The 14141-nt window shown below is 50.2% G+C and overlaps 1 protein-coding gene across 3 annotated transcripts in view; it reads left to right on the forward strand.

Moving 5' to 3' along the window:
- KIRREL3 (kirre like nephrin family adhesion molecule 3) overlaps positions 1–14141 on the forward strand; it is a 368136-nt gene that overhangs the window by 224977 nt on the left and 129018 nt on the right. For 2 of the 3 annotated variants that reach the window (XM_064398046.1, XM_064398047.1), the window contains exon 2: positions 10397–10474. The exons of the other annotated variant lie outside the window; for it this stretch is intronic. In XM_064398046.1, coding sequence (XP_064254116.1) covers positions 10397–10474 — 78 coding nt within the window. The remainder of the gene's footprint in view (positions 1–10396; positions 10475–14141) is intronic. 3 annotated transcript variants of the gene reach the window in all.

Here is a 14141-nt window from a genome sequence, read left to right on the forward strand (position 1 = left end):
AAGTGAGCTGAAGCACCCCAGCCTGAGGGCACTGCTGTGGGTGCCTGCATGGCCTGGGGGATGCATTTGTTCCTTGTGGTGGGACTGAATCTGCTCCCACTGGGACTGGAAGGAGCATGGTCTGGACAGGGCAGCAATCAGCCTCCCACAGCCTGAGATTTGCCCACGCACTTTCCTTTCTCCTCCTGCTGAGCGTGGCCAAAGCCTTCCCTGCCTTCGCGCTTGAACCTCAATACCTCAATCAAAGCAGAAAGGGACGGGAGTGTGGTGATGAGATAATCCCTTAAATCTTCTCCCTCTCCCTGTAATTGGTGCTTTGTTCCTTGGTGGAGGGTTGGGACCTTTTCTCACGCTGCCCCTTCCATTTAGCACCACAGCTCTTCCAGAAAGTTTGAACATAAGGGGAGGAGCAGGGACTGCAGCAAATGCACCTCCAAGTGGGATTAACCTGGAGTTGCTTCTTCCTTGGCCAGTTTACTCATCTGTGATGGTTTGGCGATGCCACCACAAGGTTCCCCAAGCTGTTTAGGAACCTCAGCTCCCATTCAAATTCCTGGGAAGTAATTCAAGTTTGGATATCTGAGGAGGAAATGGGGATTAACCCGTGCCGTGGGTCTGCCCTAAGATAACACATTCACGTCACTGATCTCTTTCATCTTGGAGAGGAGACAGCACAGCATGGACTGGTCACGGCGGGTCTCCTGCCCCTTCCCACCCCACAGGCAGGAAGGCAGCTAAAAGAGATGGCTGAGAGTTGCCAAGGAGAGGAAAAATGAAATAGAAGCTGAAGATCAGAAATATTTTTAAAACGCCTCAGATGCAGAAGAATTGCAGCCGTGCTGTGAGGTAACCAGCAAATAGAATTTAATTATACGATACACAGGAGTAATGGAGCTTGTGAGGCTGGAGTGTGATTTCCCAGTAATAGGAGGACAGCAGGGATCCCTGCTTGGGCTGTGTGTGTGTGCACGGAGAGCAGGACAGTGCTGCAGTGCTTTCCCTGCCTCCAGAGGGGAGGGAAGGGCCACAGCTCCTCCTTGGACCAGCTGGGCACTGCTCGGGGTGCAGCCTCTGGAGCAGCTGGGCAATGGGATTCTCTGGATCAGGGGCAGGAGGATCTGGGGCACATGGGCTCGAGGTAGTGGCTGAGGTCAGGCAGAGGAAAGCTGTGATCCCAGCACACCTCCAAGGGCAGAAGTGGTTTGTGCTTCCCGGTGCTGCTGTCCATCTTCCAGACCTGTAAGAAGGATGGCTTAGGCAGAAACACGTCCAAGGTGGGAGGTGTGAGGAGCCATTGTTGATCCAGAGCACGGCTATAGATGTGACCTTTACGGTTCTGTGGGTTTATTTTTATTATTTTTCCCTCCAGCTTATCCACAATCTGTCAGAGCAGCGTGGGGACTTCCAGGGTTTATTGCAAAGTGTTTCCATTGCCATGTTCTCCTCCCAGTTGAGCTTGTTTTATTGTGTTGGATATTCACCTTAGGGGATTGGTTTGCTTGTTTGTTTGTTTGTTTTTACTAGGTGCTCTGGATGGGGAGTGAGGCAGGGACACTCCCGCTGTTGTGTGGAGCTCTAGACCTGCATGTAAATGTGGCTGAGTGACAAGAAATGTTATTTATTCCACCATGAGATGTTCCCACCAGGCTCCTGGATAATGTGCTGTGGCTGTGGCTGATGTTGTTTGGATTGGGGTGGGACACGCAGGGGTCCTTCAGCAGGAGCAAGGAACAGTGCAGGGGCTTTCAGTGAAATGAGAAGCCCCAGTGAAATCTGGCCTTCAGAGAAAACACTGCACTCTTAAGGAATCAAAAATGTGGATTTTGTGTCTTTCTCCCTGTCAGTTTTGTTCTGAGCTGGTTTTAGACCGTCTCAGAGTCTCACAATCCCTGCTGTTGAAAGCCCTCCCAGTTTGCAGGAGCACATCCTGATCCAGTCACTGGAGATGGAGCAGGAAGGCTCAACACAGCTTTAGACCAGCTGGATCCATCTCCCAAACACCCCTTCCCTTGCAGCCCCCCTGATTCACACAGACCCCTTGTGCTGCAGACTCTGGGGCTTTTCCAGTCTCTGGGCCATGTCCCCATTAAGGCATTTTATTTCCCTGGAGAGCTTTTTTTCAATAGAAGGGGTGCTGCAGAAAGCTGGGGTGGGTTTTGTACAGGGAGGTGGGGTCACTTTTCTGCTGTCTGGAGTTGAATGTGCAGCTCCTGGGTTTGGTGGGGTGGAAGAAGGTAGGTGGAGGAAGATATGTGCCACTGCAGCCCATGCCAGGCAGGTCCCCAAGTCCCTGCAAGTCCAGGGCTGAGCTGCCAACAGAGCATGAGGGGAAGTGACAGCCCAGGGCCATCCCAGCCCTCAGCTCAAGCAGAGGAACCACTGCAGGAGGTGGAGCAGTCAGAGAGGGTGAGGGACACTGCCTGTCCCCCTCTCCTGCCCTGGCCATGGAGGAGCTGCATGGAGCACATGGATCTGTATGGGCTGGTGAGCGCAGCCACTGCAGGGAGGCCAAGACAGATGTGCCCAACACCTGGTTATCCTGCCCTGACCCTGGCTGTCCTGCTGTGTCCCTGGCTGTCCTGCTGTGTCCCTGGCTGCCCTGCCCTGTCCCTGGCTGTCCTGCCATGTCCCTGGTGCTCCTGCCATGTCCCTGGTTGTCCTGCTGTGTCCCTGGCTGTCCTGCCCTGTCCCTGGCTGTCCTGTCATGTCCCTGGCTGTCCTGCCCTGTCCCTGGCTGTCCTGCCATATCCCTGGCTGTCCTGCCGTGTCCCTGGTGGTCCTGCCATGTCCCTGGTTGTCCTGCCCTGTCCCTGGTGGTCCTGCCATGGCCCTGGCTGTCCTGCCGTGTCCCTGGTGGTCCTGCCATGGCCCTGGTTGTCCTGCCCTGTCCCTGGCTGTCCTGCCATGTCCCTGGTTGTCCTGCCACCTCCCCAGAATCAGCAAATCCTGTCAGTTCAGATCTTCTCCTGGTGGGACAGCACAGATGGTGGTGTGTGCTGGTTTCAGGGGCTGACCTGGGGAAGAACTAGGAGAGACTGGGGAATGCACAGGCAGGTGCTTGCCTGTTGTTTTAATTTCCCTGGAAGGCTTGTTCCAGCCCTTCCTGCAGCGGCTCATTGCACTGGAACAGAACATTGGAAGACTTGGCTGGAGCAGCAGGTACAATGGGCTGTACTGAAGTAGATTCATTCCCTGGGAAGCCCTTGGAGTGCAGGTCAGAGCCACCAGCAGGAGAGTTGGTTGAACAACTCAGGGGCTTCACAGGGAGGATCTGAGCTCCAGGGCTGCAGCAAGGCCAGGAGCACCAGAGGCACTGAGGTGCCTGAGAGAGCAGCTCTTGAGAAATATTCCAAAACTTGACTGAACTGGGGGAAAATGCTGGAGCTACACCTGCATCCTGTGAGACTGTGAAAGGAAACACCGACCCCACAAGAGTGGGGGTATGGAGGGAGCAGCTGTCTCCCATGGCACTACTAATTGAATTTGGGGTCATGGGCAGCCCCACCAGCCTTTTCCAATGCCTGGGTGTGTTTTTTGCCATGATGTGGAATTCTCTGACTGTGTGGGATACCTGACCCAGCTCTCAGCAGAGCAAACATGAGTGGGTTTGATATTCAGTAGTGAAAAAAAATAGATTGTTTCTACATAACCTTTTATTTGGTTTTCTTTCAAATAAAACCCTGTGTGGAAGTTATAACTTTTATAGTAGGAAATACAGCAAAAATACTTTTTTCCTGCACATGAGGTGTAGTTAAGCTGTGGAAGTTGCTGCCCCAAGGCCTTAACAAAGCATTTTGGCCAATTTGACCAGGGTAAACACATGCCTGTGCACACAAAGCTGTGAAAGCTGTTTGTGTGGGAAGGTTCAAGTACCAGCAGCCACCTTACTCTGGGGTGAATTTTTTTTTCCTACTGCAGCTCGATCAGATTTCTTAACTTCGGGAAAAGGAAAAAAAAATAATCCAAAGAATGACTGGATTTGAGGTTTGTGAAGATTTTTCTTCACTTGTCAGATGCTCCCCAAATTGGACATGTTTGTGAGAGGTTCAGAAAAAGTGCATCAGCCATGAAGGGCTGGGGAGGAGAGTGGGGAATACAGACAGATTCAGTTCTGAACTTTAGGGACCAAAGGCTCTGTGTTGCCACTAGAGAAAAAAGCCTCTTCAAAACACTCCAGTGCTGAGTTACAACTTGGAGGTGCCTCTTTTCCCTTCATTAGCCAGGGAACACAGGGATATCATTCTCTTTGCTCAGCAGCACAAATCCCTCTTCTTTCTTTCCCCTTCTGCCAGTTGTGTTTCCTGCTAAGAAGCAACTTTTAATTGTCTGGTACCAGGGCAGAGCTTGTTCCTGGGAAAAGCTGCCTCCTGTGTGTTTCTCTGCTCTTCCTCTTGAAGCTTCCAGTGCTGATGCCTTTCAAGGCACCTGGAAAGCTGAATTCCAGTGTACTCCAATATTCAAGGCATGTACCTGTCCAAAATTGTTTGTCCCAAAAAACGCCCTCCTGGGTTATGAAGACTCTGGTTTTCTACTGGGTTGAAAGAGGCATAGCAAAAATCAGCACATCCAAGCTTTCCTGTCTTTTTCCATTATGGTTTTTAGCCCAAAAAAAGTGTTTGAGAGAAGTTTTAAGGATCCTCCAGACCTTCACCCTTCAAATTCCCAGTAGGGACAACAGCCCTGGCACTGGTTTGTGTTGTTGCTGTTCCCAAATGCAGGTAGGTGCCTCTCTGGTGGTGTTTAAGGCAAATTTAGGGCTTAAGAGAGCTTCTACACAGGGCTGAAATTTTGTGGAGTTTTCTCTCACCATACAAAGCTGAGCTGTCCTCTCTAAGGCCTTCACCCTGTACAGCAACAGGAGAGGAGACTGGAATGATAAATTCTTCAACCAGACCTGGCTCCTGAATGAGGACAGTTTTCCACCAGCCCTGTGGATGTCCTTCTCTCTTTCCAGGTCTGTGGGCTGTGGGAGAATAGCCAGTTGTGTTTTCCATCTCAGAGCAATGAGCTGGCAAACATCTCTGCTCCATCTGTTTTCTTTCATTGATGGATTCTTTAAAGTCAGATTGTGGTCCCACAGGGACACACTCGACTAATCCTCTGCTTTTAAGATTTTATTTGTGCAATAAATGGATGACAAGGTGGTTTGCGAGTACATAATACAATAAATGGGTTTATAAATGCAACTTTTTTGCAGAGCACTGTAGAATAAAATACAATACGACTCCGGCATTTAACACTGATCTCTGCTTCATTCATATTTCAAACAGTAATGTGCCCATTTTCTCATCTGGGAAACCTCTTAGGTTTTTTAATACGTTTTTATAAATTAACCAGGCACAGATTTAATAATAATGTGCATTTGTATGGCTTTTTTCATCTCTGAAGATCTTGGATTGCTCTGCAGATTTAACAGTGTAATATAGGAATTCTGTGCCAAAGGATCTGTTTGTTCTCTGCCAAATGGCAGCAGGAGTTTGGATTGCTCAGGAATGCTCATGGATGCAAATGACATCGAGGGAGGAAGCTTGAACCCAGCACTGATGGCAGGAGGACCTGGAGGGAAAGGTGCTCCATGGCTGCCCAGGGCAGGGTCCTCTGAAGAGGTTACAGGGGTGTTTGGGATGGTTCTGAGCCTGGAAATCAAAATGATGGAAAACAAAGAAAATGCTCCTTCACCTATTTCTTCAAACTTTTGGGATGCAGCATCCCTTGACACGGTGAAGCCAAGAGCATGGAAAACCTTGGGAGATCTGGCTTTTCTGTCCATACTTCTTCTTTACCAAGGCACCCATGTACAGCAGGCAACTGTATCCACCAGGTCAGGAAACTCCTAAGCAGGAGGATGAGGAGTCTCCATCAGAATCTCTTAGATTTGGTCAGGTAGGATCTTCTCCTTGCTGGCCAACTTAGGAACGTGTCGAGCTTCTCTCCTTGGAGAATTTCATGCTCTTTGAAGAGCACCCAGCCACATTCTTTGCTTCTGGGATCTCCAGGTGAGATAAGGCTTTTCCAGCCCTCTGCCTTGCCCAGTTTCCACATTTTGTTGTGACTGACAGTACAATATCTACCGTGGAGGTTGCCCATACCCCATCCCAGAAAGTAGAGTTCAACTCATGGATACAACATGCAATCAGAAAAAATACTTACAGGTAGCAAATTGCCATCACTGTAGAAGGAAGACATGACAAAATCAAAACGTGATATTTATGTTAATACAAAGTTTTAAAAATTTAATTTTAGAGACCAGCTGTTTCTGCTTCTCTTATAAGAGTTTAATTGGTATATAATAGCATAGTTAATTAAATACAAATCAATAGTTTAAACCAGCTAATTGATATTTAATATGTATGGGAAAATATAACTTAGTTGTAATATCATTAGCTCAATATTAAATAAGCAATGGAATTGCAATTATGCCTTTACAACGATTATAAAGTTTATCGTTCTTTAATAAACTTGCAATTAGACAGGGTGAGCCAAAAAATTATTAAACAGGTATTACTGGGCTATTAAATGTTTATTATCATTCCTGGTGGGATACAGCTACACAATAGTACATATTATGATTATGTTAATAAACCCTTATTACAGCTTTGAAGCTTTAGCCTTTAGTGCACCGGTGATCTGATATTTCCTTCCTTCCTGAGTGGTGAGGGAAGGAATTGCCCTAAAATTGAGAAAAAAAATCCCATACAATGAAAGAACCAAGGAAAAAGCAGAAGTAATCTGTAGTTTGGGCCAGCACTGAGAGATCTTTCTTCCTAGTTATCTTTCCCCTCTATTTCCCAGGCTGAGGATCCCTTGATCCCTTTCTCAAAGACTCCAAGGTCTGTCTCTTTTAATTGGCTTTTGCTTTGTTATCACTGGCAATTTGTGGTTTGAAGTTGCTCCTGCTTTACCCAGTGAGTGGCTCTTCTGCCAGTTTGGGGGTGAATTAATGCGGGTACTTCTGAGAGAGTGGAAACCATGGTTCTGCTGCGTGTTTTCCAACCAGGATACCTTAGCTCCCACTTCATCACAGGGTGTGGGATGATCAACTTCAGCTGTAACTACTTTTGCCATGCTGAGAAATTCAATGATCAGCACAAGGAAATGGACGGGATTGATTTGGAGGGAGATGGGGACACACAAGGGTTAAAACATTCTGATTTTGGTGTGTCTCAGCAGCCCCCCTAAAGCCAAGACATTTAAAATGCTGCGTATCTGCTTAACTATTTTAGCTTTAGGTAGCCACTAAAAGCCAAAATGGTGAGACATCCTTAGGCAGCAGAGTCATCTTGAAGTATTTTACCTTTTAGAGGCTCTCTCAAGTATTTAAAGGTGCCTTTAGCTATAAAGATTTTTGCATGTTCTCACAAATTTATGGTATGAATTATTATAATGCAGTGCTTTTGTACAGCTCCTTTCATCATGGGATATCAAAGTGGTTTATAAGTGTTAATTATAGCACCCCTTGGGGAGGCAAACGGGAGACAGGCACCCACAGCAGCCTGCTGAGCCAGGCTCCAGAGAGGCAAGAACCCACATTTCATGGGGATCCAGCTCAGCCTGAGCCTCCTGCCCTCTCTGAGGGCTCGGCTGGGCCTGTTGGGCAGCACAGCCATTGCCTGGGGCTGGAGCCCCTGCCCACAACCCCCTTTTTGGGAGCTTTCTGCTCACTGCAAGGGGAAGGTGAGAGCTGGACCCCTGAGTGGTGGGATTGTCCCAGGACACTGCAGTTCCTGCTGCCCCCAGCACTGCCCTGGCTCGGGGTGCTCTGGGGCCACCATCATCAGAAGGAGCTGGAGCTGCGGGGATGAGTCCAGAGAGGCCACACAGCTGCTCCAGGGCTGGAGCCCCTCTGCTCTGGAGCCAGGCTGGCAGAGCTGAGGGTGCTCACCTGGAGAGGAGAAGGCTCCAGGGAGAGCTCAGAGCCCCTGCAGGGCCTAAAGGGGCTCCAGGAGAGCTGGAGAGGGACTGGGGACAAGGGGTGGAGGGACAGGACACAGGGAATGGCTTCCACTGCCAGAAGGCAGGGATGGATGGGATATTGGGAATTAGGAATTGTTCCTGTGAGGGTGGGCAGGCCCTGGCACAGGGTGCCCAGAGCAGCTGTGGCTGCCCCTGGATCCCTGGCAGTGCCTAAAGCCAGGCTGGACATTGAGGCTTGGAGCAGCCTGGGACAGTGGAAGGTTTCCTTGCCCATGGCAGGGTCCTTAACGTCCATTCCCACCCAAATGATTCCACGATCTTGGTGATGTTTGTGCTCATGGTGTGTGCAGGGGTGGCAGGCCCCCTCACCCCAGCTCTGTGTCCAGGAAAACCCAGCCAGCATCCCTTCACGGGCCCTGTGTGCACATCTGAGCAAGCAGAGCTGGCTTGCTCAGCTGCACTGTGGGCCCTGCTGCCTTGTCTGACACTAATCTAATTGTGTTGTTTTAATTACTTTGATACCTTGGTGCTCGTTGGAGGCTCAATAGCAATCGATGTGGTTTTGTTTTCCTATCAATAAAGACATAAAGGCTCTCACCTGCTTTGCTGGCTCTGCACAGTTGGCCCTGGGGGCTCTGGGCAGGCTCAGGGCTCTGCCAGGCACACGGAGTGTGTGTCCTCAGAGGATCCTGCATGGAACCTCCCCCAAGGTCAGCAAAGTCTTATCGATCCTCATTATCAGCCAGGCCTGAGGGAGGCAGCCTGAGCTGGTTGTCCCTGCAGTCAGAGGCACCCAGCTCCCTGCAGGCCAGCACCTTTCTGAGTGTGTTTGTGGCTGTTCACTTCGTGCAGACCATGGTGGAGCATGTTATCTCTATCCTAGAGAGCAAGAGAACTGGTTTGCACCATCAGACCTGGACAATGGCTGCTCATTACTCCTTCCTGTTAATTCAAGAAACCTCTGAGAGTTCTGGTGGTTGAGTCATCTGCCCTGATCTTTAAACACCTTCACCTGAGTTAGTCACCACATTTATGGCCAATGAAGGAGTTACAAGCACCCCCAATGACAACATGAAAGGTGGAGTCACATTCTGGAGATGCCTGGTCCTCTCCAGGGCATTCCCTCCAGGACAAGGCAGATTTAGGGGAGCAATTAAATTTCAGCTTACTCTGATTATTTCAAGAGACTTGCCTTTGTCTGAGCATCAGCCTCAGTGGACTGGCATGTGTGATTTGTTTTGGTTAGATGCTGATTCCTCCTTGGTGGGAGCCTTAGACCAGGGGCCTCCTGCAAGGTGGAGCCCGGTATAATGCCAGAGAAAGTGCTTTAACTGGGCTTGTGTGTGGCATCAAAAGAAGTCTGGTTTTTTCCTAGGTTTAGGCTCAAATTCTGCCGCATACTGTGCACAAGAAAAGGATGTAACCACTCTGCCGGGATGCCGTGGCAGCAAGCACTGCTAGGGAGGGATTCTCTGTGTCTGGGTCTATATCCACGTGGATCTGGGGATCTTCCCTCATCACACCACACTTCCCTCATCATATCACACTTCCCTCTTCCTCTGGACACAATCCAGATCTGCAATTCAACCCGAAGTTTGCCTCGTGGCACTGAAAGCCAAGCTTGCCAGGCGGGTCCTGCTCGGCTCTCCAGCCACCGCTGCGCTCTCCAGCCTCGCGTTCCGCCGCCTTCCCCTCCTGCGAGCGGCACAACTTCCTCGGCAGAGGGGGCTCCGCAGAGTCCACAGCCACATTAAGTAAACATCAAAGGGGCTTTGATCAGCGGGGCTCTGCAGAGCACAGAAGCCCCCGAGGAGCTCTGCAGGTCCGCAGGCAGCGTTGGGGACATGGTACCTTAATTTTCTGCACTGTGACACAGGAGAATTTGTTTGAAGAACGAGAGCTCTCTGCCTCTCTGCGATGCGCACGGGGAGAGCGCCTGTGCTCGCGGCCTACTTCTGGAAAAACCCACGCTCAGATCTCTCTGTTTGTTACCAAGAGTCAAAAAGCCCCATTAACAAATCAAGGCATCAAAGGCCTGTGCCTCCTCAGACTCTGGCACTCTCCTGCTCATAGGGTCACTTGCTTGCTTCTAAAGAGCAAGATTCCTTAGGCCAGAATTATCTTCCCTACTGAGGCCCATTTCCCGTTTCACTTTGCTGCCCACTAAGGGAGAAAGAGATGAAAGAGTCCTGTTGTTGCAACAAGCTGCTGTGGAAGAAGATGCAGCTCATTCCCTCACTTGGAATAGCGGAGAGCTTAAGGACAGGCAAGGGAGAGGATGCTGTCCCTCCTGTCTTTAGATACAGTCTTGGGGCCCAGCCAAGCTCAGATCTGTGAGGCTGATCAAAGACTTCAGTTAGGTGCCCACCTTCCTGGCGCTTTTCCTGAAGGGCATCTCCAGCAGGATTTGCTCCCTGCAGCAGCCCCAGGTGCCTGCTCCTGTCCCCAGCCCAGTCTAACCCCACGCTCTCTTCTCTTGCAGAACTGGGGCTCCCAGGAAGAGGATGCTGCCTAGTACTGGGGTTCATGTACAAGGAGAAGTACCGCAGGATGACTGAAGGTGAGCAGTTTCCTCACCTTCTCTTCTTCTTCCTCTTTAGCAATCTCATTGTGAGGGGCTTCACCTCTGAGGGTGTGCTGAAATCCTGCTTCCCCTTTGATCTCTGGAACATCTTAGAGGGCATGTGGGGAGACCCCTGTGTGAAGCTGCAAGAGAAGAGCAGGAGCTTTGTAGTTCCATACATCCAAAACCCACTGTCTTTTCCTACAGAAAGTGTTTATCACACAGGAAGCTCTTGCAGCAATTGCTGCATCTACTCTTCTTGTTCTAGCTGGGTGGCAGTGGTCACCATGCCACTTCCAGAATCCCAGTTTCCAGTTCCTCTGAACCTCGCAGAGTCTCTTTTACATCGCTCTTCAAACTTCTGCTAAAATCTCCCTATTTTATATTCCAGTCATTCCCCAAGTACTTTATGAGCATTGATTAATCCATAGAAATATCATAAATAATTATGAAGCATAATAACTAAACAAAAACTATTTATGCTCAGAAGAACTGCCATCCTTGCTTCTGGTAGCTTCTTTTCCTGGAGCCAGCCCTGGTGCAGCCTCCTCTGATTAATGTTGGATGAGAGAAGGAAGTCCAGAGCCCGGTGAGATGGGAGGGTCTCCAGGATGTCTCACAGAGTTTGGCTTCTGTAAGTCATTCTGGGAATTAGAAACTTGACCCGAGCATGGATTTAACCCTTTTTAGGGATTCTGATTGAAAAAAATTCAGACAAAGAGTGTGATCTCTTTCCCTGCTGCTCTTCCTTTTCTGGAAACATCCAAGGTCAGGCTGGATGGGGCTCTGAGTAACGTGGTCTAGAGGAAGGTTGGGTGACCCTGAAAGGTCCCTTCTAACCCAAACTATTGCATAATTCTTTTTCCCTGCATGGGATGGAGTTTTGCCAGCAGTTAGCCATGGGGGTGTCTGCTCCTGCAGGAAGCCTTTTTCCATGAGAGTAAAAGGTGAGTTTGTTTCCATGAAGTAAAACTCTAATGGAGGCAAGTTTATGGTTCAAATATCAGTTAGAAGATCAAAGGTTCCTTCACATTCCCAGGAGCTCTGATACTGAGTTGATAACATGGGGAAAGTACTTCACAAGGCTTCACCTCATGCTTGTTAATTACCACACACTCTTTAAACATTGATTAGAGGATGTTTTTAATGGGAAGGGGCTGCCCCATGGGACACAAGTGCTGTGAGAAGGTGCAGCCTCCCTCTCGGTACCTTCCTGTCCCTCCAGCCTCTTGGGCAGGCTGTCTGTGGCTGTGCCCAGACCCTGGGGATGCTCACAGGGTGTTGCAGAGCTGGCAGGACCCTGGGCATCCTGCCAGTCCTTTGGGATTGCTCTGGTCCCCTGATGGATTCAGAGCCTGCGTCAGCCTACGAAGTGAGCCCCCTTTTCAGGCTGAGCATGGCTTTGTGTGGAGAGAACAAAGAAACATGAAAGGCCAAAAGTAAAGCTTTTGTGAGGGAAAGGGAACAAAGTGTTCCTGCCTGACATGCAGCCAGTTTCTGGCCCCTGCAGGCTGCAGGGCCATTATGTTTAAAGGTACAATCTGCCAAAAACAAAAGTCAGGGGGATTTCCATGGCTACAAAGACCACCTAGGACTTGTGTTTTCATTAGAAGCAGTTACAGATGACAATTTCAGACATCCAGCTTCCCAGGGCTTTGGTGGATTGCAGTACAGATCCACACTGTATGGTGTGTGAGCTGGGGTGGGGTCAGGTGCCTGGTCATCTACAGGAATTTCCTGCCCAAGGTGCCTGAACCAGACTCTTTGGGCCAGTTCCCTTGCCAGGGTGAGGAGAGAGAGCAGCTCCCCTTTTATATTTGTGCCAAGTGAGAGCTTTTTCTCCTTTTAAAAAGAGGCTGAAGAGCAGCCCTATTAATAATTACAAGGGAGCTGAGAGAACTGAAAGCACAGGAAGGCAGTGGGGCAGTGGGATAATATGAGGTGTAGGGTCTCCATCCCAGAGGAAACAGGAATTGCAGGGACCATTAGAACTTTCCTGTCATTTACTGGAGACATCTACAATGGCTCGGAGGGAGATAAGCACAAGAGGGGTTGGAAGCCTAGACAATGTGGAAGAATCATTTTCTGGTGAGAAATAAATCCTTAGGCTGGGTTTCAGGAAGAGGTTCTGCCCCCAGAGGGTGCTGGGTGCTGCCCAGGCTCCCAGGAATAGGCACAGCCCCAAGGCTGCCAGAGCTCCAGGAGCCTTGGTGCTGCCAGGGATGCCCAGGGTGGGATTGTTGAGGTGTCTGTGCAGGGCCAGGAGTGCAACTGGGTGATCCTGGTGGGTCCCTCCAGCTCAGGATATTCTGTGATTCTGTGAACACGGTGGTTTTGGCTGTCCCCACAGAGAAGATCCAGTCTGGATGCACACAGATCTGTTTGGTAACCTCTCCCAGCAGGGTGAAATAGATCTGGGTTAGAGGTGCCCAGCAAGGGCCTTTGGTGGCATTGTGCTGGTTGTTGACCAGCTGGCAAGGGATGATGTCCATTAGCACAGCTGGCTGCAGATGTGGTTCTTCCAGCTGAGCTGGGCCCCAGGATGAGGAGCCAAGATCGGTGTCCATGGATGTGCCTCTGCCCACGTCAGCTCCGTCAGCTCCATCAGCTCCATCAGCTCCATCAGCTCCTCATCTCAGTCCCTGTGTAGTGATCAGACAGGCCCAGGTGCGGTGTTGGAGTCTCTCCCAGCTGTCAGGCACCACGTGACGGGCACAGCAAACACAGTTTGGGCATTGTCCTTGCACTGCTGTGCTGTATCAGGTGCGACCACTTCTCACTTTGTAAAGCCCTCAGCAGGAAAAGTCTGGATTTGGGGGTGGAATTTGGCTGGGGAGCAGCAAGGCACAGCTCCAGTGTGGCTGCTCTGTGCTCATGTGATTGATGATGGGCTCATCTCGTGCTGGGCCCGCGCTCTGGTGAGCACTGGGGGCTGTGGGGTGAAATGGAGCTGGTGACAGTTGCAGACAGAGGGAGAGGGAGAGCTGTCTGCAATGACGGCCGCGCAATAAAGACGCTTTGGAGTTAATCCTCCACCATCTGTCTTCATTCTGCTAATAACCCACTCAATCAGCTGCTGCCAACTGTTTGTTAACATTCAGAAACAGATACATAATCAGGAGGAGCGTGCTGTTAGCTCAGGAGGGGCTGGATTGCTCCTTGGGAACAGCTTTCCCATGGCCATGAGGCAGTGGGAGCCACGGCGGGTGGCCTGCATGTCCCAAGGCACCTGCAGGGCAAGGGAGGTGCTGCTGGGGCTGGAGGTGATGCTGTGAGCTGAGTTACCCTGCTTCTCCCAGAGCTTGTGCCACCCTGATTCAAGGTGATTTTGGAGTAGAAAGATGTTTTCTAGGAGGTGGGTCACCTTTGTCCCCCAAGAAAAAGGATTTTGAGCTACTCTGGGCTTGTTCCTCTATTCCCATTTCTCCTTTCTCATGCAATTCTCTCCCCAGGGGCAGGCAAGGGGTGTGCTGGAATATCTCTCTGCTCACCCATCATGCTTGGTCCTTCCCTGTCCATACCTGCAGGTCCCAAGCCAGGCTTGCTCCGCTCTCCTCTGCAGTGGTCCAAGGCAGGAATTCAGATGCTGCTCCTGCAGTTTCACTTCTTGTCTCCTGCCTTTGACTACTTGCCAGATCTAACTCGAGTCATTAGCAAGCGTCAC

Source organism: Passer domesticus, chromosome 23, assembly GCF_036417665.1.
Source record: "Passer domesticus isolate bPasDom1 chromosome 23, bPasDom1.hap1, whole genome shotgun sequence".
Taxonomy (NCBI): domain Eukaryota; kingdom Metazoa; phylum Chordata; class Aves; order Passeriformes; family Passeridae; genus Passer; species Passer domesticus.